The sequence below is a fragment of the Sminthopsis crassicaudata genome, chromosome 3, assembly GCF_048593235.1.
Source record: "Sminthopsis crassicaudata isolate SCR6 chromosome 3, ASM4859323v1, whole genome shotgun sequence".
Lineage (NCBI taxonomy): Eukaryota > Metazoa > Chordata > Mammalia > Dasyuromorphia > Dasyuridae > Sminthopsis > Sminthopsis crassicaudata.
This window is the reverse complement of record NC_133619.1, coordinates 638935665-638959887: the sequence shown is the minus strand read 5'-3', so window position 1 is coordinate 638959887 and position 24223 is coordinate 638935665. Positions and strand designations below refer to the sequence as shown.

The 24223-nt window shown below is 59.3% G+C and overlaps 3 protein-coding genes across 7 annotated transcripts in view; all 3 read right to left on the bottom strand.

Moving 5' to 3' along the window:
* Positions 1 to 107: 107 nt before the first annotated feature.
* On the bottom strand, positions 108 to 17724 carry NAPA (NSF attachment protein alpha). 2 transcript variants are annotated; one of them, XM_074306925.1, is made up of 11 exons: positions 17536 to 17724; positions 11166 to 11245; positions 9628 to 9744; positions 3742 to 3788; positions 2863 to 2940; positions 2707 to 2762; positions 2543 to 2627; positions 1797 to 1901; positions 1296 to 1364; positions 745 to 795; positions 108 to 661 (listed from the first exon to the last, which is right to left on the bottom strand). In XM_074306925.1, the coding sequence occupies exons 2-11, from the start codon at positions 11191 to 11193 to the stop codon at positions 560 to 562; spliced, it is 738 nt and encodes a 245-aa protein (XP_074163026.1). In that variant the 5' UTR covers positions 11194 to 11245; positions 17536 to 17724; the 3' UTR covers positions 108 to 559. The 2 variants fall into 2 exon arrangements, with proteins under 2 accessions (XP_074163026.1, XP_074163025.1); XM_074306924.1 differs by lacking the exon at positions 17536 to 17724 and adding an exon at positions 17232 to 17456.
* Positions 11252 to 16844, bottom strand: LOC141559774 (uncharacterized). The gene is made up of 3 exons (XM_074297475.1): positions 16820 to 16844; positions 13575 to 16688; positions 11252 to 13368 (listed from the first exon to the last, which is right to left on the bottom strand). The coding sequence occupies exons 1-2, from the start codon at positions 16842 to 16844 to the stop codon at positions 15697 to 15699; spliced, it is 1017 nt and encodes a 338-aa protein (XP_074153576.1). The 3' UTR covers positions 11252 to 13368; positions 13575 to 15696.
* Positions 17725 to 19539: 1815 nt separating the features above from the next.
* Positions 19540 to 24223, bottom strand: part of ZNF541 (zinc finger protein 541) — a 29622-nt gene continuing 24938 nt past the window's right edge. For 2 of the 4 annotated variants that reach the window (XM_074306917.1, XM_074306916.1), the window contains 7 exons: positions 23671 to 23813; positions 23224 to 23327; positions 22129 to 22204; positions 21859 to 21947; positions 20871 to 21011; positions 20426 to 20607; positions 19540 to 20328 (listed from right to left, as the gene is read on the bottom strand). In XM_074306917.1, coding sequence (XP_074163018.1) covers positions 20157 to 20328; positions 20426 to 20607; positions 20871 to 21011; positions 21859 to 21947; positions 22129 to 22204; positions 23224 to 23327; positions 23671 to 23813 — 907 coding nt within the window. In that variant the 3' untranslated portion in view covers positions 19540 to 20156. The remainder of the gene's footprint in view (positions 20329 to 20425; positions 20608 to 20870; positions 21012 to 21858; positions 21948 to 22128; positions 22205 to 23223; positions 23328 to 23670; positions 23814 to 24223) is intronic. The other 2 variants (XM_074306918.1, XM_074306919.1) reach the window with 2 other exon arrangements.

The window sequence follows — 24223 nt, the reverse complement described above, 5'->3', positions numbered from 1 at the left end:
AGGCGCGCCCGCGGGGGCGTCCGCTGCCGGACTTGGGGAGCAGCTGTAGCCCTCCCCCCTCCGCGGCCACGCTCGCCCCGCCCCAAGGGGAAAAAAACGAGGCGTGCTCATGCAAAAGTGTTTATTGTTGCTCTCCAGTCCTCCTCCCGTGGGACCCACGAGAGAAACATGCACAGGGGGGTGGGGGGCACGGGAGGGGGAGGGAGAGGCATCCTGGGCCAAAGGGCCAAACCTGAGAGGTGGGGGGCCTGGGGAGAGGATGCATAGAAAGGGGGCAGAGCCTGAGCAGAGGGGCCCCCAGCCCCGGCCTCCGGCTGAGGGGCAGCCCAGGCTGCAGCCCCGGGCTGTGTGCTGGGCTGGGACCCAAGGGGGCCGGGCTAGACTCCCCAGCCCCTCTCGGCCTCTAACTGGGCACAGAGACCCCGGGGGCCAGGCCTGCGGGCAGGAAAGGTCAGCCCCACCCTTCCCTTCCCCTCCATCCTACAATCTGCTTAGCCCTGGAGGGGGAGGTCAGAGGGAGCCCAGTGAGGGAGGGGGGGCAGGAACGGCTGGGGGGGGGCTAGCGCAGATCCTCCTCATCGCCCTGGATGGTCTTCTTGATGCGCAGGAGCATGGTGGTGAGCCACTGGTCCAGCCGCGAGATGCTGTCGTACTCCTTGACCTGTGCAGGCAGGGAGAGCCCTCAGTGGGGGTCCACAAGGAGCCCTCCCGCTGGGGGGGGGGGGGGGGGGGAGAGTCACTCACCGACTCGGTGTAGCTGTCCACATTCTGTTCTTCATGGGCATCCAGGAGTTTCTGTTGGGAAGAGGCAAGACGGAAATGGGGCTTGGGTCCCGGAGGACCCTGATTCCGGCCATCTCCAGGCCCAGTGTGGCCAAGGGAGCAAATGGGCAGCCAGCGTGGATCGGGGAGGGGGAGCCCAGGGTGCGGCCAGGAAGCCCCCAGGGAGGGCCGCTCAGGGCAGCCCAGATCCTGCCTCAGACTCTCCCTATGTGATCCTGGCCAAGTCACTTCCCCTCTGCTTCAGTTTCCTCATTTGGCAAAGAACACCCACTGGGAAGGATCCACGAGACCCCACTGGTAAAGCCCTCCCCTTGTGGTATACAGCAGGTGCCCCATGTATGTTAGCTGATGTATGTTAGCTGTTATTAATATGTTAGCTGATGTATGTTAGCTGTTATTACCACTACTGCATGAGGCCAGTGAAGAGAGGGCCAGCCTGGAAGGCCAAAGGCCCTGGGTTCAAGTGTGCCCAGCCCCCACCCACCTCTGGGAGGGGAAGCCCCTGAACTCACTTTGACTAGCTTGCATTCCCGGGAGTCAGAAAAAGCTGGAAACATCTCCTCGTATTTCTGCACCGCCAGCTGGGTGAGGGACGGGGTGGGGGAGAAGAGAAAGAAATCAAGGCCAGAAATGGGGTGCAGTGGGCCCAGGAGCACAGTACCCCCAACCCAGGAGTGTGGCAACCTCAACTCAGGAGCACGGTGACCTGGGCCCAACCGTCTGTCCCGTCCGTCTGCCCAGCCCCAGCTCCAGGGAGATGGTTCTTCCCCTGGCAGAGGGAGAGGCTTCCCCACAGCACTGGAGGGCTCAAGAGGGGAAGGGGGAGAGGGGGTGCTCCCATCTATCCTCTCCCCTGAAGCCCATTCCCCTCTTTGGAAATTGCCAGAATCTTGTCTCTAGAGTAAGGCAGGGCCTCCTTAGAAAGGCCAGAGAACAGGCTGGATTGGGGGCCCTGATTGGGAGCCCAGAGTGTGGGGCCCGAGGAAGGGGAATCAGAGGCCCCGGGCACTGACCTTGGCATTCAGCATGTCAATGCAGAAGTGGCACAGGGCGGCCTTGAAGAAGTAATCCTTGGCGCTGTACTTCAGAAGGGGGCTGTCCATCGCATTGGTGCCCACCTGCAGACCACACCAGAGAGAGACTTGCCCGGGGGTCGGGCCGGCTCTGGGCCCACAGCGGCCCCCTCCCCAGGCTCCCGGCATCCACGCGGGGCGGGCGTGGGAGGGAGGAGGCTGCAGAAGGCAGTCTGTACCTTGGATCACCATGGGGACCCAGCTGCCCACCCCACACAGAGCCTGCTCCACGAGGGGAAGCGCAGGGCCTGGAGCGGGGCCTCCAGGAGGCTCTTGCCCACCTCTCCCAAATGCTGACCCATGCCCCCACAGCCCCTGGTGACTCCCTGTCCCACCCTGGAGAATGTCAATCTTGGGGTAGGTCTGCATGAGGGCAGCTGCGCCCTGAGAGGGGGTGAGTCCTGGGTTGCCTCCTGAAGAGTAGGCACCTTGCTCCATTCTGGGCACTGCTGGGCTGGCCCCCTCCCCATCTGTGCCCCCTGCTCCTGGAGCTGGGGCCTCTGCCACCCCCCCAGGCTCAACTAGCGATTCCACAAGTCCCCCAACCCCCATATGACCCAGCCCCTCTACACACCTGTGGTGCCTTTTAAGGGCCGAGCCTTGTGGTCTCATGTCCCCTTCCCTCAGGGGGCCACAAGTTCTCCCCAGCCTCCCACCCCATGGCCATCTATCCCCAAGATGCCCACCTGCTCATAGATCTCAATGGCCTTCTGGTACTGCTCCAGCTGAGCGGCGTAGCCGGCCACCTTGAGCAAGCACTTGTTGGCAGAGCTGTGGGGAGAGGGCACAGTGAGGCCTGGGGAGCGGATGCTGGTGGTCGGGGCAGGGGGCGTGAGGGTACGGGGGTTACCTGTTGGATTCTTCCCCCTTGTAATAGTCCGCCGACTGCTCGTAGTGAGCTATGGCCTGTGGAGAGAGACACTGGCTGCAGGACTGTCCTCGGGGTGGGGAGGGGGACGGGCCTGCCCTTCCCCACCCCGGGAGGCTGACCCCGGCCCCTGCTGACCTTCTCGATGTCCACCAGCTCCGTCTCATAGATCTCAGCAATGGAGATGTGGTGTTTGGCGGCGATCGTGAAGCGTCCCTGAGGAAAAAGAGAGTGAGACAGGCATCCCAGGGCAAACAGAGCTCAGAGGATCCCGAGGGGCAGGGCCAGGGCCTGTGGGGCCAGACAATCCCCAAGCCCCCATGCTGTGCTCTACAGATGGGAAACAAGTGCCCAGAGGGGGGCGCCACTCCTAGGTGGGGTCTAACAAGGAGAGCCAGCCCCTCTAAAGCCAGCTTCCCTCTGGCCCTGCCTGAACACTTTTCCAACGGGACCTCACTTGATGCTCACAGGTCTGGAAGGGAGGGACTGTTTTGACCCCTCCTCTGGGTGGCCCCTTCTGCCCACATGCCCTGTGAAGGGACACTGCCCAGAGGAAACAGAGATGGGGGACCAGGGTTTCTAAGCTGGGAGCCCCAGGTCAGGCACCTCATCTAGGCCTCCACCCTAACTCTGAACACAGACTAACCCCGGGGAAGGACGGTCCATGGTCTGACCCGGCCCACCATCAAAGGGCCCCGGCTCGGCTATGGGGAAGGGGAAGGCCGGAGCCGGGCCCCAAGTGAGGGAGGCGCCCATAATGCGCAGGTGCCCGGCGCCAGCAGAAAGGGCTCTCCTCCTCTCTGCCCCTCACCCTTGCTGAGCCCCGACCCTGCCAGCAGGACCCCTCTGGCCTGGCCAGGGTTTCACCTGGGCCCAAGCTTGGCGGCCTGCTCACCTATGGGGGACACAAAAGCCCTTTCAAAAATCCACCAATACCCTGATCACCTCGTGAGTGTGAGGGGCTTGGGGTTAGGGTGAGGCAGCAAATAGAGGGGGGCAGAGACCCCCAAATCTTACCATGTCTGTGTAGATCTCAATTGCTCTCATCAAACAGTTTATAGCCTCTGGGGAGAGAGAATAGGGGGGGAGAGATGAGAATGGAAGGTGTTTTGCGACCCCCCCCCCAGCTGAGAAACACTTCAGGGGGCTGAGGGAAGGAGGCAGGCACCAGAAGGACAAACGACCCCGTGTCCTTCCCAACAGTGCCCGGGGCAGCAGAGGATGGGGGGCAGGCCCCAGAGGGGGAGAGGCAGCCATCCCCCACCCCTGGGCTGCCTGGTCCCAACCGTCCCACGGCATCTTGGGGCAGGGAGCGGGTTCCCCTCATTGTACTATCTCTCACAGGATTTCAAACCCTTTTTATTTATTTTTGACAAGTTCTCTGGAGGAGAGAAAAAGACAAGTGAGTGGGAAGTATTTTCTCCTTTTCTAGCACATAAAGCCTTGAGTTATTGAGGCAGTTATTTTTATTTTAACTTTGCCACAGCGATGTACCACCAACTCTCAGGAAGAAGACAGGAGTGGAGGAGGAAGCTGGGGGTGCCAGGATGCCCTGAGTATTCCTGACAATAACAACAACTCATTTACATGGTACTTTCCTTATAACACAAGGGAAAGCAGATGATGAGTGTTCCCATTTTACAGGTAAGACAAATGAGGCACCAGAAAGGTGAACTAATTTGCCAGGGTTGTAGGTGACCCCAAGGCCCCAGCTCTTCCCACAATCTCCATGAGTGCCTCAGGCCAAGGCAGATGGGGCTCCCCCCATTTGGAGTTTGCCCCTGGGGTGTGCGGTTGCCAGTCCCAAACTCCTGAGACCCAGCTGCCCAAAGGGTGGAGGGCGAGCTCCCCGCCACAGCAAGGCCATTTCAAACAAATGAACACAGCTTTCATTAAGGCAGCTGAGGGCACAAGGGGGAACAAGAAGGGACCTCCTGCCCTCTGGAAGCATCTGATCTAACGCTGGACGTTCTACACCAAAGACAGAGGTCTCGGTGTGGGGGAGCGGGGGCAGGGAGGCCCAGGAAGAAAGGGAGCGCACAATTGGGGGGAGGAGAGGAAGAAGAGCAAGAGCAAAGCATCTCCTATCTTGGGCCTCTGCTGCTGGGCACCCACTGTAGGAGTTGGGGGCCGCGAGCCCTGAGCTCTGGCCTGGGGTCCTAGCCGGCTTCCATCACAAGCTCTCCTCTCGGCCCTGTTTGCTTCCCTACAAAATGAAGGCTCAGCATAGAGGGAGGGCTCCTTCCAGAGCTGTGACCATGAAGGCAGCAAGCCCACGGGGGCCCCGGCAGACAGAGCAGGAGGGAGAGGGCGCTTTCCTTCCGTCCGGGCCCCAGCTCAGCTCTCCCCGGCCCTGAGGTGGGCTCTCGGGCAGTGTTTGGCACAGCTGTCCCAGTATCTGGGAGACTGGGCGCTCTCTAGGGAAGCCTTCTCAGGACTCCTGAGGCGCTCTCTGCCAGAAAGCTCGCTGCCTCCCTGCTCAGGCGCTCCTTTCTCCGGGGTCAGGAGGCTCAAGAGGAGCAACAGGATCTGGGATGTGGCGGACAAGCTGGACCGTTCTCCCTGACTCTGCTTCCCCTCCCTCTCATTCCCTGGGGGGGCTCCCGCAGCCAGCCCGTCATCAGTCCCCCATGGGAAGGGACGAGCCTCCTTGTGGGGTCTAGCAGCTGAACCAAGTGGACCTGGATTCCAAGGTCACTCAGTGCCCTTGATTGGCTGAAACACCTGCCACAGTTCCTTTCAGTCATTACAATCTGTCTTACAGATCGGAACCCGAGGCTCAGCAAGGAACCACAGGGGTGGCAGCGGGGCCCAGGCTGCCCCAGAGAAACCCTCATTGGACTAGTCACTACCCCAATGAGGCGAGCCAGCCTAGCGGCTTCCACAATGGTGGCAGTGCATCAGGTGCCGCCCCAAAGTGTCCCTGACAAGTGTTGTGAGAGGCAGCAGGCCCAGGGAAGCGAGCTGGCCACAAGGCAGGAAGCTCTGGGTCTGACTCCAGCTGCGGGCGCCTGGACCTCTCCATGCAATCCCGGCTCCCCGGGCCTGAGCTGCAGGGAAGGTGGATAGAGGGAGGGGCGTCCCAGCAGTGCCAGGCTCTGGGATGGGCCTGGGAAAGGCAGCAGAAAAGAAGGGACAGAGACAGTTAAAGGAATCAAGAAAGGCAGGAGGCCCTGGATGGGGAAGAAACGACAGGATTCCATGAAGGGGGGCAGCCTGGGGGAGGGGCATGCTCATCAACTGGGGAATGGATAGACTGTGATGGAATAGTACTGTGCTGTAAGACCTGAGGTGCTCATATTGGCTAAGGTGACAGGAAAAGACGATGACAAATGTGGGAGGGGATGTGGGAAAACTGGGACCCTGATGCATTGTTGGTGGAGTTGTGAACTAATCGAGCCATTCTGCAGAGCGATTTGGAACTATGCACAAAGGGCTATCAAAGTTTGATCCAGCAGTGTCTCTACTGGGGCCTGTATCCCAAAGAGATTTTAAAGGAGGGAAAGGGACCCGCTTGTGCAAAGATGTTTGTGGCAGCCCTCTTTGTAGTGGCTAGAACTGGAAAACAAAGGGACGCCCACCAGGTGGAGGATGGCTGAATAAATTGTGGTATATGAATGTTATGGAATATTATTGTTCTGTTAGAAATGAGCAGCAGGAAGATTTCAGAGAGGCCCGGAGAGACTGACAGGAACTGATGCCGAGTGAAATGAGATCATTGTGCACGGCAACAAGATTATGTGATTGACTTTGATGGGCTTGGCTCTTCTCTGCAGTGTGGTGATCCAAGGCAATTCCAGTAGACTCGGGACGGAAAATGCCATTCACGTCCAGAGAGAGACAGACCGAATATGGATCAAAGCAGAGTATTTTCGACTTTCTTTTTGCTGTTTTTTTCCTTTTGATCTGTTTTTGTACACCATGACGAACATGGCAATATGTTTCAAAGAACTGCACATGTTCAACCTATACTGGATTGCTTGCTGTCTTTGGGGGACAGAGAAAAATTTGGAACACAAGGTTTTGCAAGGCCGAATGTTGAAAACTATTTTTGCACATATTTGGAGAAATAAAATACTATTAAAATAGAAAAAGAAGTCACGAGGTGGGCAGATTCAGAAAACTTGGGAAGACTTACGGGAACTGATACAAAGTGAAGGGAGCAGAACCAGGAGAACAGTAGATACAGGAAGGGCAACGCTGTCAGGATGAACTGAATGACTTGGCTACTCTGATCCAGACAATGATCCAAGACAATTCAGAAGGACCATGAAAAATATGGCATCCATGCCCTGAGAAAGAAGTGATAGACCCCAAATGCAGTTGGAAGCCGAGCGCCTTCGTTGCTGTTCAGGCATTTGTCACATTTGCCTTTCCGTGACCCCACTTGGGATTTTCTTGGCAAAGAACTAAGTCCAGGCCTAGAGCTTGATCCACTGCACTACCAAAATGCCCACGCTTCCTTAACAGCAGGTTCTATTTCTCTTTTCCACCTTATATAAGCATTTCCTAGTACAGCTGGGCAATTTGTAACTATGTGAGACTTCTGCTCACTTTCTTTGCTTTTCTTAATCAACAAAACAAAACAGGGGCAGCTAGGGGGCGCAGTGGATAGAGCACCAGTCCTGAAGTCAGGAGGACCTGAGTTCAAATCGGACCTCAGACACTTAACACTTCCTAGCTGTGTGACTCTGGGCAAGTCACTTAACCTCAATTGCCTCAGCAAAAACAACAATAAAAACATGCCTCAAAATAGAGAATTGGTGGCAAAGTGTATGGAGTGATGGGCATAGAGTCCTCCTCTTCCTGAGTCCATAGCTATGTGAGCCTGGGCACCCTGTCTGCCTCAGTTTCCTCATCTGTAAAATGAGCTGGAGAAGGAAAGGGCCAACCCCTCCTGAATCCCTGTCCAAAAAATCCCAAAGGGGTCACAGAGTCAGATCAACTAAACTACATGAATTATGTTCTGGCACCTGTGCTCTTGGTATCATGTTGCTTGCCTTTGACAAGTGGGAGAGAATCAGGAATGGAAAATTTTTAAAAATGATTATTTAAAAAAAAGAAAACAAACCCACTGATGAAACCTGAGAGCCCAGGTGCCAGCCTCTGGGGCTGCTTGAATGGCCAAGCTGGGCAGACAGGGTGCCCTGGGCTTAGGGAGAGAGAAATGGACAGAACGCAAGAGGAGGGAAGAGAGGCTGGGCACGGGGAGCTGGGCTAGAGAACAAGGCAGGGCTCCTCCACGTGCTCCACTCAGAGCTCCTCCACATACTCTCCTCCTGGCACAAATGCCAGGCACTGCTCCCAGCTGACATGTTTGATACCCAGGGAGACAGGTGGGCCCTCGTCACACTCACAGCACAGAGGGGTGGCTCTGGGGCTCTGAGCCGACATGCTAAGCACTCCAGTGTGACAAGCAAGGGAGGCGGTGTGGGCTATCAGCAGATTCTTCCCCCATAGCCCCCTGCCCCTCACTCACACCAAGGACACGGGCCCTGCTGGGAAGAGAAAGGGGCAGGATGGCGATCAAAGGCCGGGAGAGCTGGCTCCCGCTGCTGCCCCCTCAAGGGAAGCAGCTTGGTGGCAACAATGGAGCCCAAGGACCTCACGGGGCCTGTGGGGAACGAGGGCCGGAAGCTACGCCAGCGGCTCAGACCCCGGGGGATAACGAGTCTCCAGGTGACAAGGCTTGCTGCAGGAGATTTCATCACAGGCTACAGAGGCTCATGTAGACCCTCCAGGGAAGCCAGCCAAGCCCGGAAGAAATCCAAGACACTCAGTGCCTGGCACAAATGTCTGCTGACCGACCGAGGAGCCCCCTTGTTTTGCCACCAATGACCTCTGCCCACATGAGGGGAGCAAGGCGACTGTCGCCATGGCCGCAGTTGGCAGGGCACAATCAGCCTGCACAGAGGCTGCCAGCCGCTGCACTCCCTCCCATACCATTAATTCACCCAGCAGCCTGGGGCAGTCTCTTACTCCCTCTCCCAAGAAACCTTTCTGGACCAGTCCCCTTCATCAATCTGCTCTGAGCACTTTGGGGCCCCTGCCCATGGTCCCTGAGGTCGGACCAGAAGCCCTTCTTCGGGCTCCGGCACTGCCTGCGTCAGGGTGACCGAGAACACCCTCTTCCCCACAGAACCAAGTCCCATCCGCAGCACACGGGACACCATCGGGACCGGCCGCTGGTCCTCAGTGCCTGTGGCTTCAGGAAATGCTCTGTGACAACCTGAAACACTTGTTTCTGCAACAGAGACAAGCGTGAATGGCGCCGTTTGCCCAGATGAGTCAGGTTAAAAAACCAAGCAAACAAATTAAAACCCACCGTCAGCATGAGAATCTCTGAATTGCCTGTGTTGTTCTAATTATCTGGATAATTAGCCCCCTTCTTCTTTTTAACTAGCACTGTCAGCCCTGGAGGAGGCCGTCCTCTGTAAACACGGACCCCATTGGCAGCCAGGCGGATGCCCATGCGCTGCTGGGAGCCGAACTCTGGCTCGGGTTCGAGCACGGGACCCCCATTGCTCCTCATTACTTGAGGCCTCTGTGGGCCTCGGCTTCCTGCCCTGTAAAGGGGAGCTCTGGAACAGACTTGGTGGCCTCTGAACCCTGAGATCAGCACTCCTCTGTGACCTATGGCCAATCAGAAAGGTGACCTTTCGCCTTCCTGCCTCAGGGCACCACCCTGCACCCACAGCCCGAGGCTCTGGCCTTCCCAGCCTGGCCCAGCCTCTGGGGGCCTCTTGCCGGCTGGCTGGTCTCTGATGCCCCTTTCTTTATTCCTGGCCTTCTAAAACAGGGCCAATCCTCCCTCCATGGCCCCCTGGGGAGGAAAGGACCACATGGGGAGGGGGTTTGGGGTGAGGACAGCCAGCCCCAACCTGTGGACCTTGGGGCCCTCACCTTGAGGGTCCGCTTTCTTGAAGGCGTTGCCCGCATCCACAAAGCAGGTGGCGGCGTCATGCTTGCTCTGCAGCTGGAGGTGCAGCTGGGCCGCCTGGCAGAACGCATTTCCAGCAGCTGAAACCAAGCACAAGAAGGGCTATCACAATAATGCAGCCCCTCCCCCTGCCCGCTGCTGGCTCCAGAGACCCCAGCAATGGAGGGCACCATTGTCACGACCTTTCAGTGGACGGCCGAGGAGGAAGCTCGTGGCCTCAGGACCCTCGGGGGCCCAGGACCTTTTGGCCAGGCCATGCTGCCTCTGAGGCACCCAATGACACTTCCACTGCCAGCCTGGCCCGCCACCCCTCTGGCCACACTTCCCAAGGATGCCCAGGAGCCCTTGGGCCTAACAGACCACTGGGATCCTCATCAGCCAGGGAGAGCATCTGGCAGCTGCTGAGGTCTGACAGGGAGCAGGATTGTGACACACTGCCCCCCTGGAATCCCCTTCCCCACCGCTGTCCACTGACCCCCTCCCACCCACCCTCCATTGAGTAACATCCTTCACGGGGATCCTGCCATACCTGGCTCATCACAGCGAGGGCAGAGGGGAGGACTGACTTCCAGCCCCTGGAATCCAGCCTCTGGGATCCAACAAGTTCCTACCTCCCCAGGATGCCCCCCAGGAGTCAGTCGTCTGTCCCCAAGCCCAGAGCGAGCTCTCAACTATCCAACCCAGAATCCCACTGTGTACAGCCCTGCTTTCTGGCAAGTGACCATCCACAACCGTCCAGAACTAAGACTAAAGAATCCAGAGACCAAGAAGTGGTTGGTGATCCAGAAGCCTCTCGACCCTCCACCACAAAAGCCCCTTATCCTAAATCCCAATCCCTGGCGCCAGTCCATTGGAAGGAAGCTCCCCCCTCAACAACATCTCTCTACAAAGCCCACCATGTCCTCCCACCATTCTCTGTTCTCCCTAACCCTTTCTCGCCGTGTCCCTCCCAAGGGAGTCTGGCCTTGCTCAGGCCAAGCACGCCGAGTGTCTCCAGGCCCCCCTCAGGCCCCAGCCTGGCCACGCCAGTCACTCTGTGGTCTCAGTTCCAATGTTCTTCCTTAAGTGGGGTGCCCAGGATGATGGACAGCACAATCTATCGGCACAAGCCTGCCCCGGATGGAGGGAAGGCCTCCCCAACCCCAAGCCCTGAAGGACCTTCCCGGTGGGACCGATCTCTGCTGAGGGTAAAGTCTCTCCTACATGCTAATATGTGAACATCGCCGCTGCTGCCCTTCCTCCGTCATCACAGTCTAAGTGGAGCCGGATTAGAGGTGCCTCTTGAGCCCTCTTTACAAAGAGCGGGCCCTGAAGGGCGGCTCTTGGCTGCCCGGCACCCAGGGAGGTGGGAGGGCCTTGGGCTTCCTGATACCGGCCCCTCCTGAGACTCGCTGCCCTGATAGCAGACTGGAGATGGCCTGCAGAACCCGGAGGGCATGGAGGAGCCCGGGAGAGACCCCCAAGCCCTAACCTGAACAGCAGCAAATGGGACGATACTCACCGCTCCAGCTCTTGGCCATCTTGAACATATTTGCGGCTCTCGAGTAGATTTCACAAGCCTCCTCGATTTTGGATGAGCCTCTGAGGACATAGAAAACGATGGGTAGTAAGGAGGAAGTGGAAGAAAACGGGCAGGAGGGGACAGAACAGTGCTTCAGGAAGGAGCGGGTGCGGCTGCACTCTGCCCCGGCACTGCACAGAGCCCCTCTGCCAATGGGCAGAGCCCACTCTGTCGGACGCACTGCTGACCCGATCAGCAAGGGCCGGGTCACCGTCCCAAAGGTGAAAGGGCGAGGCAGTATCTCACAAAGACCACCTAGTGGTCTGGGCTACGGAAAGCTTCTCAGAATGCGCTTCCTTCTCTCACCTGTCCAGGGCATCATCTAGTGCCACAGAGGAGCTCATGCCCAGGCCCTGTGAGCAGCCGAGGCAGGTCTAGAAGCCAAGGATGCCCTCGCACCCAGCAGGTACCTAGTGGGAGCAGCCTCGGCCTGGGGCTCAAGTGCTCTGCATCCCCAGAATGCCATGGGCAGTGCCCAGAACACAGTAAGGGCTCAGTAAATATCTGCTGAATGACTCACAAACGTGTTCTCCAACCAGCACTGCTGGGGCAGCACCTGTTTTCCCTTGAACACGGCTCTGACTGGGCTCGGAAAGGATGCCAGCCATTCAGCTTTGGGGCCAGGGCCCAGCCCCGGTTTTTTCTTGGCACAATTGGGTAACAGGGCCCCGTGGGGATGAAGTCTGGGAATCCCTTCCCCAGGAACCGGGCTGCCTCAGGCCCTCGTGCTGAAAAGATTCAGACAGCGGAGCTGAGGGGGAAACACCCCTCAATCACCTCCAGACTAATGTGGGAAACAGCTTCAGGTTAAGCCCAAACCCCCAACCCTCAGCTTCCTGGAAGCACCTCCCTGGCTCCGTACAGGGGCGCCCAGACTCCAGGAACCTTGGGGGCAGAAGAGGTCCAGAAAAGCCTCCCCCAGAGAGTCCAGCCTCTGCTCAGGCAATGCCTCCGGGTCCTCCAGCTCCAGTGGGGCTCACTTTTTGGGGGGTTACTCCTTCCTTTGGGTGAAGGCCTTGCTAAAGACTGTGGGAAAGCATAAAGAATGCCAGACGCTTGGGCACGGGGGCTTCAAACCTTGGCCCGGGCTCTTCCTGGCATTCTTGGCAAAATGGTGTTAAATACTCCACAGTCCAGGGCGCTCTTTCCTCAGTCCCAGGCCCTAGCCCTCTCCTCCTCCAGGCTGCCGTCCCCTTCCCCGGTGACTTTTCCAATAAAAGAACGTAGATATGATCAGGTTTTCATACGCTTTTTCTTTCAAGGCCCAACAATGCACATCTGTCTCCAAAGCAACTCCCACAGGCTTCCATTACAGTTTAGGAGAATCTACTCCAGCTCATATTTGAATGTGGGGGAGGGGCTGCTGCCTGCCAGTTCTTCAGAAACTCATGCCTGCTTTCCATCAGGTCCTCTAAACACGCCCTGAATCGGCTCCTTGGAGAACAATGCAAGGCCTGAATGGCGGGGTGACACAAAGGGAGCCTGGAGAACTCCCTGTCCATCCCATGGGGAGATTAACTCACTGACCCACAACCCCTCTCAGTCCCAGAGACCCCCTCCAGCTGCCACCTCTTCCGGCCTGCTGCCACCTCCCGACCCTCCGTCCCTGCTTGTTCAGTCCATCAGCCGTGAGCCTCATGGGTCCCCAGAAGGGTGTGAGCACGCTCAGATTCAGAGGTCAAAGCAGAGAGAATCAGAGCTCCTTGCAGCCATCTAAGGTCAAGGCACTGAGCGGGTGCTGAGGTTCACAGTTCTGGAGTGTCGTGACTCTAAACGAACAAAGCCTGGGTTTCTCTGTCCCTGCTGCCCTCTGCACCCTGCCTATCCACAACTCAACATGGGCCTGGGGCCACTGCCCAGAGGGCACAGCAACAATGCCCCTGGTTCTGTGGGTCCTGGAGAGGCCTCCTGAGGCCTTCCCTCGTCCTCCAGCCTCGGGCTCTCCTTTCTCCTGCTCTCAGCCATACCTAGGCAACTTGTTGACACGCAGCCCTCTGGAGACACAGAAGGGCCTCAGGGGCCATCTCGTCCGAGGCCTTCCAGAGCTACGAATGCCCCAGAGTCAGCGATGGGGGCTCGAGGGGGGCCCGGGTCTATTGCCATCCAGCTTACTCCTTCCTTTGGGTGAAGGCCTTGATAAAGACTGTAGGAAAGCATAAAGAACACCGGACGTTTGGGCACGGGGGCATCAAACCTTGGCCCGGGTTCTTCCTGACATTCTTGGTAAAATGGTGTTAAATACTCCACAGTCCAGGGCGCTCTTTCCTCAGTCCCAGGCCCTGGGAAGGTGCATTTGTGAGACGTGTGTCCCCCACAGCATCCGGCACAAAGGTTGGCCCGTTCTAATACCTTGAAGCACTTGCCTCTCAATAAAGTACTTCAGCCCGGGAAGGTGGTGATCTAAGTGACATGAGGTCGGCGAGGTAGGAATGACTCTCCTCTCCCAGAGAAGGAAACCGAAGCTCAAATAGCAGTTGGCGGCCAGGAGATGAGGGGGCTCGGGGCGGGGCAGCCCGTGTGTCCCCCCTCCCATTCCTGCGCCCCCACAGGCACCAAACTTGCTTTTGAAACAATGTCAAAGTGAGCTGACCGCCCGCGGCCGAGGCCCTCCCAGAAGAGCTGAGCCGGCCGGCTGCTTCCCTCCCACCTCCGTGTCTCATGCTCGCCCCGTGCATCAGCCCCCAGGGCTGGTCCTGAACCCTCTGCCCGCAGACCGGAATAGAGCAAGCTGGTTGGGGCCAGCCAGTGTCTAAAATTACACGCTCTGCATCTCTACAGCAAACAGGAAAGGAGTCTTCTCAGGTCTCCCTGGCACAGGCACCAGCTGCCAGTGGCTGCCAGATGGAAGAGTTAAGCTCTGCCAGGAAAAAGCCTGCCAGGGAAGCAACAGACGCTTCGAAGGGAGGAGAGCCAGCTGAGGTCCCACCAGAAAGAATCCGTGTCCAAAATAGGGGAGGCTGTGGCTTCCACTGTGGGCCTTGCCGGAGAAGTCTGCCCGTTTTCTCCCCGGACTGTGACCTCTTCCAGGGCAGGAACTGTCTCTGGCTCTTCTTTGTACACTCAGCCCTGGCCCGCAGTGGGCACGTAATGCCTGTTCACTGACCGCTGAATGATAACCGGGCCAGCAGCTACCTCTCGGTTCGTGGTGAGGGGCATGGGCGATCCTGCGGGGAAGACCCTTGGGGCCTGGCACACAGCAGGTGCCACACAGACATTTGCCCCTTCGCCACTACCGGATCAGACCACAGCTAGAGCAGCAAGTCCGATTTGAGAAAGGGGACGCTGCCAAACTGTAACACGTCCAGGTCGCGGTGACCAGGATTCAGGGAACCAGCCGTGAATGAAACCGAGGAGACAAGCACCAAGCCTAGGAAGAGGTCCTGCCCCGGGGAGGTGCGCTGGAGCCAGAGGCTGGCTGAGGGTCCGACAGGCTCGAGCCCAGGGCCTGACAGTGGCTGCCACAACCAGCCGCCCGTTTTACAGATGACTAGGCCGAAGTCAGCCACAGACTGCAGCCACAGCTCAGGGGACACGCTCCCTGATCAGGGCACACCCAGCATCAGCACCACTGGAAGAAGCCGTCCGGTTCTCCAGGAGCCGGGGCTGGGCTCGCCCAGAGGAAGTCAGGGAGGCCCAGCTGGGCGAGCTCCGGACAAATGGAAAGGCTTTAAGGGCGGGCTTCACGGTGGCACGGCCCTGCTCAGTCCCATCTACAGGGGACGGAGGGTTTACACCGGGCGGCTCTGAGAACAAAAGCACCCAACGGAACGTCCCACCGAAGACCGAACCAGCGCGCACGGCTCAGGGCGAGGAAGGCGAGAGGAAAGTCTCGCCCCTCTTCCCGAGTGCTAACCGTCTAACACTTCCTGGCTGTGTGACCCTGGGCAAGTGGCTGAACCCCAATTGTCCCAGGAAAAAAGACATGACCAGAATGCTTAGTGGCCAGCCTCTTTACTCAGTCACAGGCCCCTGGGGAGCGACTCCTTCAGCAGGGCAAGAGGAGAAAACATCTCCTCCTCAGGCCAGGCGAGCTCTCCGTGCTTCCTACAGCCACAGCGAGCAGCTTGCCGCCCGGACTGACCAGAAACGCTGCGTCCCCTCGGACACATCCCCTCCTACCAGCACGTGCTGACTGGTCAGGCAAGAAATGCCACCTTTTAGGTGACGAATTTAGGGCTCCGACAAACTGAATGAATGGCCAGAAGATGCAAAGCACAGCACGAGAATTACTTCTGTGTAGAAGGAAGGCTCTGCGGGTCCAAAGTTCCTCAAGTTTGGAAGCTAAAGGAAGCGTCCGTCTTCTCCGGGGCCTCGGCTATGGCCACGGTGCTGGAAGTATGTTTTTAAAAATCCAGCACAAAGCAACAAGCCCAAAACGGGGTTCCTTCCCCAAAGCACGTCGCCCGGGGCCCGGATGCGGCAGCTGCCGCACGAACCCACGCAATGGCCCCGGACAAAGCTTCTCGTGTCTTCACCTCCAGTTTGGTTTTCCGTGGCCTTCTAGAAACCAAGGCCCGCGGGGGGAGGCAGCAGACACGGGTGGAGTCTGTGGCACTCCACAGGGACCCGGGCAGGACGCACCCGGCAACTTCAAACTCATCCACGAGCGACAGTTTGGTTGCAAAAAGCGGGACCGAGAAATGGCTCTTGAAGGTTCCCATTCACTTCCTCTGAGGCCCAGAAAAAAAGAAAAAGCGAGCTCTGGGATCGAGGGGCCTCTGGGTCTGCACAAACGCACCTCAGCGGGCCCTGCGGCCCACACAGGGCCCACCGACAGCGGGAGGCCCCCGAGATGGAGGCTGCCACGCGGGGCCTCCGGAAGCAGCCGGAGCCAGGGCTCTGGCGCGTCGTGGCGGCTCTGTGAGGCACAACTGGAACAAGCAGCAGCGGAAGACGGGCTCGACGCAGAAAAACGCAGCCCCGCGCCAGGACTGCCAAACAGGAAGGGCCGTGGAGGAGGCGTGGGGGCACAGGTGGGAATGGACCTGGGAGACGCGCCTGGACGGGGGAGCCACTGGGCACGTAAACGCCCCCGCCGCAGGGCCGCCCCTCTGCCCGCCTCCTGACAGCGGAGGAACGGGAGGCCTCGGAGCCTGCTTCTCTCAGCTCTCGCGCTGCGAGTCACAGGCTCCCAATCTGTGCTGGAAGGAGGCGCGCTCAGGGTCGCCCGAGCTGCGGCTGAGTGACCGGGGGAGGAGGGCTGAACGGCCGCGGCCCCTGCGGGCAGTGCTGTCCGGGGTCCCTGTGCCGGCCGGTGCCCCCTCCCCCGTACAGCCTGGCACGGGCGGGGCCGAGAGAGTGCTCCAGAACATTCCCCGAGAGTCTCTGCCGGAGTCAAACTCCAGCCACTTCTCCTGGGAGTCAGAGGGAAAACGAGCCCGTCCACACAGGCACCGGCGGGCAGCTCCGGAGCAGTGACGGAAGGCACGGAGCCTTCTCCCCAGGCCCCCCCCCAGCGGGCAGCTCCCAATCAGTGACGGAAGGCACGGAGCCTTCTCCCCAGCCCCCCCCCCCCCGTGAGGAGCCCCCTCCCCTCTTCGCCAGCCCAGGGGCTTCCCCAATGCTCCTTCTCAGTCTCGTCACCCGTTTCCTGCTGGAAGGAGTCTCGTTCTGTCCCATCCTCCCACTTTACAGGTGAGAAGACTGAGGATGGCAGAAATTACACGGACTCAAGCCACACGTCGGAGAGCGGGGGGCCGGACACGTAACACCGCCTCCCCACGGGCCCCCCCTCCAGCAGCAGAGGGGAGCGCGGCGCCCCCTCCACCGCGGGTCTTCCCCTGCGCCCACTCTGACCGGGTGCTCCTGTCTCCCGGGTGCCCCGCCCCTCTTCTCGACAGTTCCCACCCCGGCCGCTCAGCCCCCTCCTGACCCGGGGCCCCCTAGTTTGTCCTCCCCGCACTCTCGGCCGGGAGCCCCAGTTTCGGGGGTGCCCCTCGGCGCCGCTCGCCCCTCCCCTCGCCGGCCTCCGCCCCGCCCCCTCCGGCCCTCTCCGGCCGCTCTCACCCGAAGAGGCCGGAAAAGAAGGACTGCGAGTTCTTGACCTTGCGCTCCGCCTCGGCCAGCAGCGCCTGCGCCTCCGCCTCCTTGCCGGAGTTGTCCATGGCGGGAGGCGGCTCGAGTCTCCGGGGCAGCCCGGCCTCGGCAGTCTAGGATTGGGAAGAGCCGGGAAGCCACAACAGAGGAGGGCCAAGACGACGGACGACGACGGAGGACGGCGGCCGACGCGAGAGCATGTGACTCGTACCAGCCTATCACCGACCGCTCGAGATTGCGGGCTCCGCCCCCAACGCACACCCCCCCGGCTCACCTCCAGCCTCTTGTCGCCGCGTGACTCGTATTCACCAGTCATGTCCGCGTTCATCTCTTCGGACCCGCCTCCTGCCGGTCTTGAAGCACGTGACTCGAGAGAGACCTAGCATCAGGTGACAGCTACCTAACTTTCGCCCCTCCCATTTAGAGACCCCGCCTCCCGCCCATCTCCTCGCCCCGGATGTTATGGTGACCCGAAGAAAAGGACCTCCTGGCCAGAGCGCTTGCGCAAAGGGAAGATGAACGTGAGCGGAATGGGATGCGCTCACGTACAGCGGATCGAGGAAATAACGCCGTGCAAATACGCATGCTCAAGCTGCTGGGCCAGCTTGTTCCAACTCTTCGCCCCCTGTTGACCAAACCCGGGAATAAAGAAGAGACTAGGTCCGGGACGGGCCCAGGGCGCATGCGGAGGGGCGAGCCGCGGTTTCTGAGCGTTCTGCCTCGAGGCCTGACTCCCCGTGGAGCCCTGGGCCGGCGGCGGGTCCGGGGCAGTAAAGGGGTCTCCGTGGCCACGTGGCCGCGTCCCGGACAAGGGGCGCTCCCGCGCTAAGTGTGAGGAGTCCGGGCGGGGCATAGGTCCCCCGCGGAGCTCCCCGCACCTACAGCTCGGCCCTCGCCTGGCCCGGCCCCGGGGCACTGAGCCGTGCTCCCGCCCAGCCTCCTCTCTCCCGGGGGGTTGGTGTGGGGTCTCCCGACAGAGCACGGGGCAGGGGAGAACGGAAGGGGCCGCAGACCCCCAATCCCTGCCGCCTGGGAGCGTCCCGGCGTGGGGCGCACGGAGGAGTCTGGAGCTCCTCCCCGGAGAAGAGCGGGGCTGGGGGCCCTCCCTCCTGCCTTGAAGCTGCCATACCCGGGCTGACCCTGAGCCTTCTAACCCCGCACCCACAGGCGTCCTGGGAAGGGCCCCGCTCATTCTTCCAAAGGGCGGCCTCCCGCCTGTGTCCCGCCAGCCTGCCCGTGGGCCGCGGCTCTGCAGCTCCCTCGCTTGGCAGGGGTGGCCTTTGCCCCAGTCCTCACTGTCCCGACGCTCTCTGCGGCCTCTGCCCCTGCTGACCGCTCTCCTCCCGAAGGTTCTCCGCCCCATCCCCCCCAGATGCTGCCTCGAATCCCGAGCGAGCCTGAGCTCCTCAGCTCTCGGGGACTGAATTGCCCCCAGCCCTGTGGCGCCCCTTGGCCGCTGCACCCCAAGTCACTTCCCACGCGTTCTAGCTGGATGACCAGGGCAGGCACCCTGTTAGCCTCAGCGTTCCCATCTGCAGTATTTCTGCCAGGTGCTCCACAGTGAACAAGGCGGCCAGCTCTTCTCCCTTTCCTCCCAGCCTCTCGGTATTGTGCAAAAGCAAATTGCTGGTGCCCCCAGCACCAATTCCTGTCTTATCCGCTCCCTTCTCGAACCCACCTCTGCCCCTAGCACTGCCCCGCTCCTGGCCGCCTCACACTCGGACTTGTGCACGAAGCCTCCGGTCTTCCCCCACTCGGGTCCACCCCGCATTCTGATCCATGTGCTGGTCTGATCCCGCCCCCTCCCAGAGTAAATCCCAGCGGCTCCCTACGCCCTCCAGGAGCCAACCCCAAAAGCTCGGACCTTGCAAGTCCTCCAGAACCTGGCCCCCTTCCTACCTCCCAACTTGTCTTCCTCCAGGCACACGGGGACCCCTGCCCACCCTCCCATCTCCTGGCTCTGAGCCAAAGCCGCTCTCCTGAGTTCATCTCTACCTCCCACCTTCCCTGAAACTAAAGTCCCGGAAGCCTTCGCCACCCTCCGCGTTGCAGCGCCTTTCTATTCTGTAGCAAATACTGCTTCCTGAAGCTGTTGCCAGGTCGTCTCCCCCGTGAGCTTCTTGAGGGCAGGGGCTGTCGGGGTTCTGTCTTACATCTCCAAGATCCTGCACGGTGCCTGGCACACAGTAGGTGCTTCTTAAGTGCTGAACTGAACTGGATGAAAAATGGCAGATCGGGAGGCCTCTGTTGCTTTAAGAAGTCCCCGCAGCACGCCAAGAACCATTCAAAAACCCAATTTAATAAGCTATACAGTAGGCACGTACAAAAAAACCAAACAATGTACAAGTCACCACAGGACCTTGGACTCAATGCAGAGGGCCCCTCCCTGGGTGAGGGAGGCCCTGACATGTCATCGTTATGAAGGTATTTTCCCACTGATTCTCTGAAATCTTGGCCTTTTCCAACAAAAATAACAAACCCCAAAACTTAGGCAAAGATTTAAGAGCTACTCAGATCCAACTTTTTTGTCTTTTTTTCTCCCCCCTCCCTCCCAAAGAGATATGATTGGAAAAAGGGGAGAGGTCACCCCACTGGATGGTACAGAGCCTCCGGCATCCACACCACACAGACCGAGAAGCGTGTGATGACTGTGCTTTCCCTGCCCCGCTCCTAATTATGACCCAACCAAGGACGTGGCTGCCCCATCAGACCCTGGGGCAATCCAATGGGGCAGCCAAGACAAGAGGCGGCCATGTCGAGGGCACACTTCCCATCGGACCAAGCCCGGGAGAGACGCCAGTGCCCCCAGCGGCCCTCCGGGCCCGTTCACCAGCTCTCCCCAGGTCTGAGGCCCCGGCCGGACAGGCCGCCCCCAGGATCCTGGCCGTCTTCCCGTCACCACCGGAGGGGGCCCCCCTCCGCCCCAGCTTCCTCCTCCTCTTCCTCATCTCGCGGCTCACTCCTAAAGGGCTTCACGGGCCACTTCATTCTGACCAGAGGCTCCACGTGCTCCTGCAGGCGATGGCGCTTCATGTGGGCGTTTCGACTCTTAATCTTATCGAACACCCTGAAGAGAAAGCGGGAAGCAAGGCACGTCTGAGTCCTCGGAGGATAAAGCAACAGAGGGCAAGGGGGGGGCCTCTGGGGGCAAAGGGGATAAATACCTCTCACACTCCCGGCAGGGAAACACGCCCTGGCTCTCCGCGCTCCCTGGCGGCTCCGGCGTCCTCTTGGGGCCGATGGTCGGGCTCGAGGTCACGTTGGCCTCTCTCTTGTAACTCTTCGTTTTGATCTTCAGCTCGGGGGTGGGCCGGTGACTGAGCCGGTCTCGGGGGCTGCAGCTTACCTGAGGGGAGGAGAGGCTCAGGGCCCTGCCACCCCATGGAGCCCGGGCTCCAGAGACACAAGACCCCTACCAAAGGAAGCCCTAACAACGGGAGCGACGTCCCAGCTGTGGCGAGAGGGGGGGATGGGGAAGGGCTTCAGGTCACGAAGCAGGGTCCTGCTATCCCATCCCCTCTGGAACCCCCCACCGGGACAGTGGGGAGCCTCCGAGCCCCAACACCTCAGGGCTGAACTTGGGACGGGTTTCCCAGAGCATCCTTCTACCTTTTCTTCTGTCCTTTCTACCTCATCCTGCTCTCTCTTGACCCTCTTTTCTAGCCCTGGGGCTCGGCCGCAGTCAAACTTTATCATTTTTTTCCAGATATAATAATACTCAACACACTGAGCCACATTCTTTGTCTGAATCTAGTAAGAGAAAAGAGAAGCGGGTCACAGAACGTTCACGAGCGGCCGCCTTCACAAAACTCTAGACGCCGGCCCACCGGGACCTTTCACCCTCCAGTCCATCGACTCTCCAGGAGGGCCCAGCAAAGAACACTGGCTCTGTAGACGGTTTTGTGGTCGAGCTGTGCCCGGCTCTGTGGCCCCGACTAGGGCAGGGACACTGGAGCAGTTTGCTTCTCCAGCCCATTTTACAGAAAAAACGGACAAACTGGGGGAAGTGGCTCTCCCAGGGTCAGCCAGCCAGTGTCTGACCACAGGCTCCCTGCACTGTGGCCCCCCAGTGACGGCATTGGACGCTACTTTCCCCCAAGTGATCTCTTCCTATTTACCAAGTTCCCAGCTTTGGCCCCTCAAATGCAGGGCCGGTGCCAGGCAAGCACCCAGAGGCTCTTGTGAAATTGCTATTTCTTGCCTGTTTGTGTCATTTCTTTCTGGAATACCCAGAGGTGAATGCAGAGAAGGGGGAGATGGGCAGCTGCTGGTGCAGTAGAGCCCTGGAGTCAAGAAGACCCAAGTTCAGACCTGCCCTCAGACACTCAGTAGCTGCGTGACCCTAGACAAGTCACTTCACTTGTCTGCCTCAGTTTCCTCAACTGCAAAATGTGGATGATCATCGCACCTGCCTGGCAGGGCTGCTGGGAAAGTGAAATGATGAGATTTTTGTGGGCTCCCTTTTGTGGGGCAGTGGGCAAAGGGTCAGTTTCTGCCATCTCTTCAGCCAGCCAAGCAGCCCATCCCTCTGTTATGAGGGCAGCATTGGGGGGGGGGATTGATGGCAGCAGGTGCCCACATGTGCAATGGCCCTTACCGTCTTGTGTATCAGATAAAAATCCTTCTTGTGGGCACAGAAAGCCTTCTTGAACAGTCTCTTCTCCACAGGGGTCCAGATATCTGAACCTGCCAAACACAGGGGGAAAAAAGGTCATTCTCCCTGTGGGCCAGAAGGAAAGGCCCCACTCTGAGAAGCCAACCCTTGTGCCAGGGTCTCAGGACCACACCCTGGCCCATCTCCCAGCCCCCGGGGAGCCCCAGGATTGCCTTGTCCCCAGCAGGGACCAGACCCCTGAAGACAAGGCACCTGTGTAACGGTAATCAGCCAGAGGATGAGATGGAGCCTTCTGGGGTCCTCTAAGTAACAGGGTCTCCAGAGCATCCTAGAACCAAGGCAGATCACCTGGTGAGGCTCCGCCCAATGGGGACAAGGTTCCCCCTTCACATCTTTCTGAGAGCTTCATTTTATATGCCTCTAATCACGTAATACTGGGTGTTTTTGTCAGCTCCCCTCCATTAAATCCAGCCATCACCCCGTCACCCCGAACCCTGGCACTCAGTAGGTGCTATTTGTCATCCTAGGAGGTCTCGCATTCCCTCAGTAGCTCTCGTGGGCTATCCTGAGCCAGGCATAATGCTGGGGGCACGGAGAAAAGGCAAGCGAGGCTCTGCCCTCGAGGAAAAGCATGTCTTTGCACCACAAAGTGATTTTGGGGGGAATCCTCAATAGTAGAGGCTAGCAGCAGGTGAGCCAGGGGACCGGCCAAAGCGGAGGCAGGAGGCACGGCGTCCAGGGTCCGTGCAGGCCTGTTTAGCTGAGCCAGGACGAGGGTCTGGAGCCGGCCTGAAGCCGGCAGGTGAACAGCTGTAAAGGTCAGAGGACGACCCTGAAGCTCCTTGAGCAGCAAAGTCCTGGGTCCCACGGCCCAAGCATGTGAAGGGTGAGTCAGGCAGGGGAGCCCCTCCCAAGGGAGAGTCCAGGGATAAGGGATGAGAAGCTGTGACTAGTGGACTCGCCAACAGTGGAAAGAAGGGATAAGAGGGGAAGAACCCCCAAGATTTGGCCACTGGGTGACCGAGGGGTGAGAGGGGAGACAAGGAGTGCTGAGCCTGGAAGGGGAGCAGGGAGGGCGTAACTTCTGTCCTGGACCCCAGAGGAGGCCAGCCAGCCAGCAGCTGGTAACTGGAGGTGAGCTCAGGAGAGAGAAGCACGACCCCGAGCCACGGTTTATTTTCTGTCAATTGTCACGAGACACAGAATTAGACCAAACGTGAGCCCCCGTGAGCCCCCATTCAGGTACTTTAAGGACGTCCCTAGAATCAGGGAGACTAAGTCCCACTTAAAGCCAAGGTTGGGGTGTCGTGGGCAGGGAGGACTGCCCCCCAGCAGTCAGCCCCTTACCCGGATATCCCCCTGGGCTTCATGCAGGCAGTGGAGGGCGAGTTCCAGATTGGTCCCCCCTCCTGGCATCACACTGGAGCAGGCCACGTTACATAGCTCAGTCACTACGGTCCCGACGAGACACGGGGAGTAGGAGGAGAAACCGAAGATCAGTAAACCAGAACCAGAGATCGAGGCCTCTCTTGACTGTCCCAGGCAGGTCCCTGGCTACCTCCCGGGACCGGGCGCCCAGATTAACGAGCAGGAAGGAGACGAGAAAGAGAGGAGGGTCTCTGGGTGCCCCTGGAGGGCTGGGTAAGTGGGCCACCCTCATTCCAGAGCGGGCTCGCAGCCAGCCAGATGTCTCAGGGGCCACTGGGCCCTGCTTTCTGGCTGAGGGGAGAGGTGTGGAACGCCCTTGCCTTTGGGAGTGGGAGGCAAACGGGAAGACCCACAAGTGGCAGCCACCTCTCTCCTGCGTGTCTGGGTTGGTCATCACATCTCCCCATGGCTTCCACACCAGTGAAGCGCCATGCTGGTCACCTTCTGCCAGAGAAATCTCTCTGGGCTTTGGGATCTCTGCCTGAAACCGGCTCCCTATATTGATGTGTCTGAAGTGGAAACGCACAGTGACAGAGTATAACTGAAAGGCACCGAGAGGGCAGAGAAAGTGCGTGGGCTCTGTGATTTGGCCAGGGACCGTCGAAGGACGGAGTCCCGTCCTTCCTGACCCTCGGACCCTCTGGATGTCGAGGGCAGGGGAGGTGCCTCCTTAGGGACCTCCTAAGTTTGCCGGGCTGCCTCCCCACTTCCCATTGTCTCCCTCTATTGTTGGCCTCCGGACTCCCCAGCCTCCATAACCTGGCTCCCTTGCCTCCCCATCTCTGCAGGGAGCCCTACACACAAGCCAAATGGAAACTCCCTCTTCCATCTTGGAGACTTTGGTCCGACTTCCCTGATCTCCCTCCTGTCCAGGCACCTTTTTAATGACACTTATCACATCCTGGCTTGTTTGTTACAG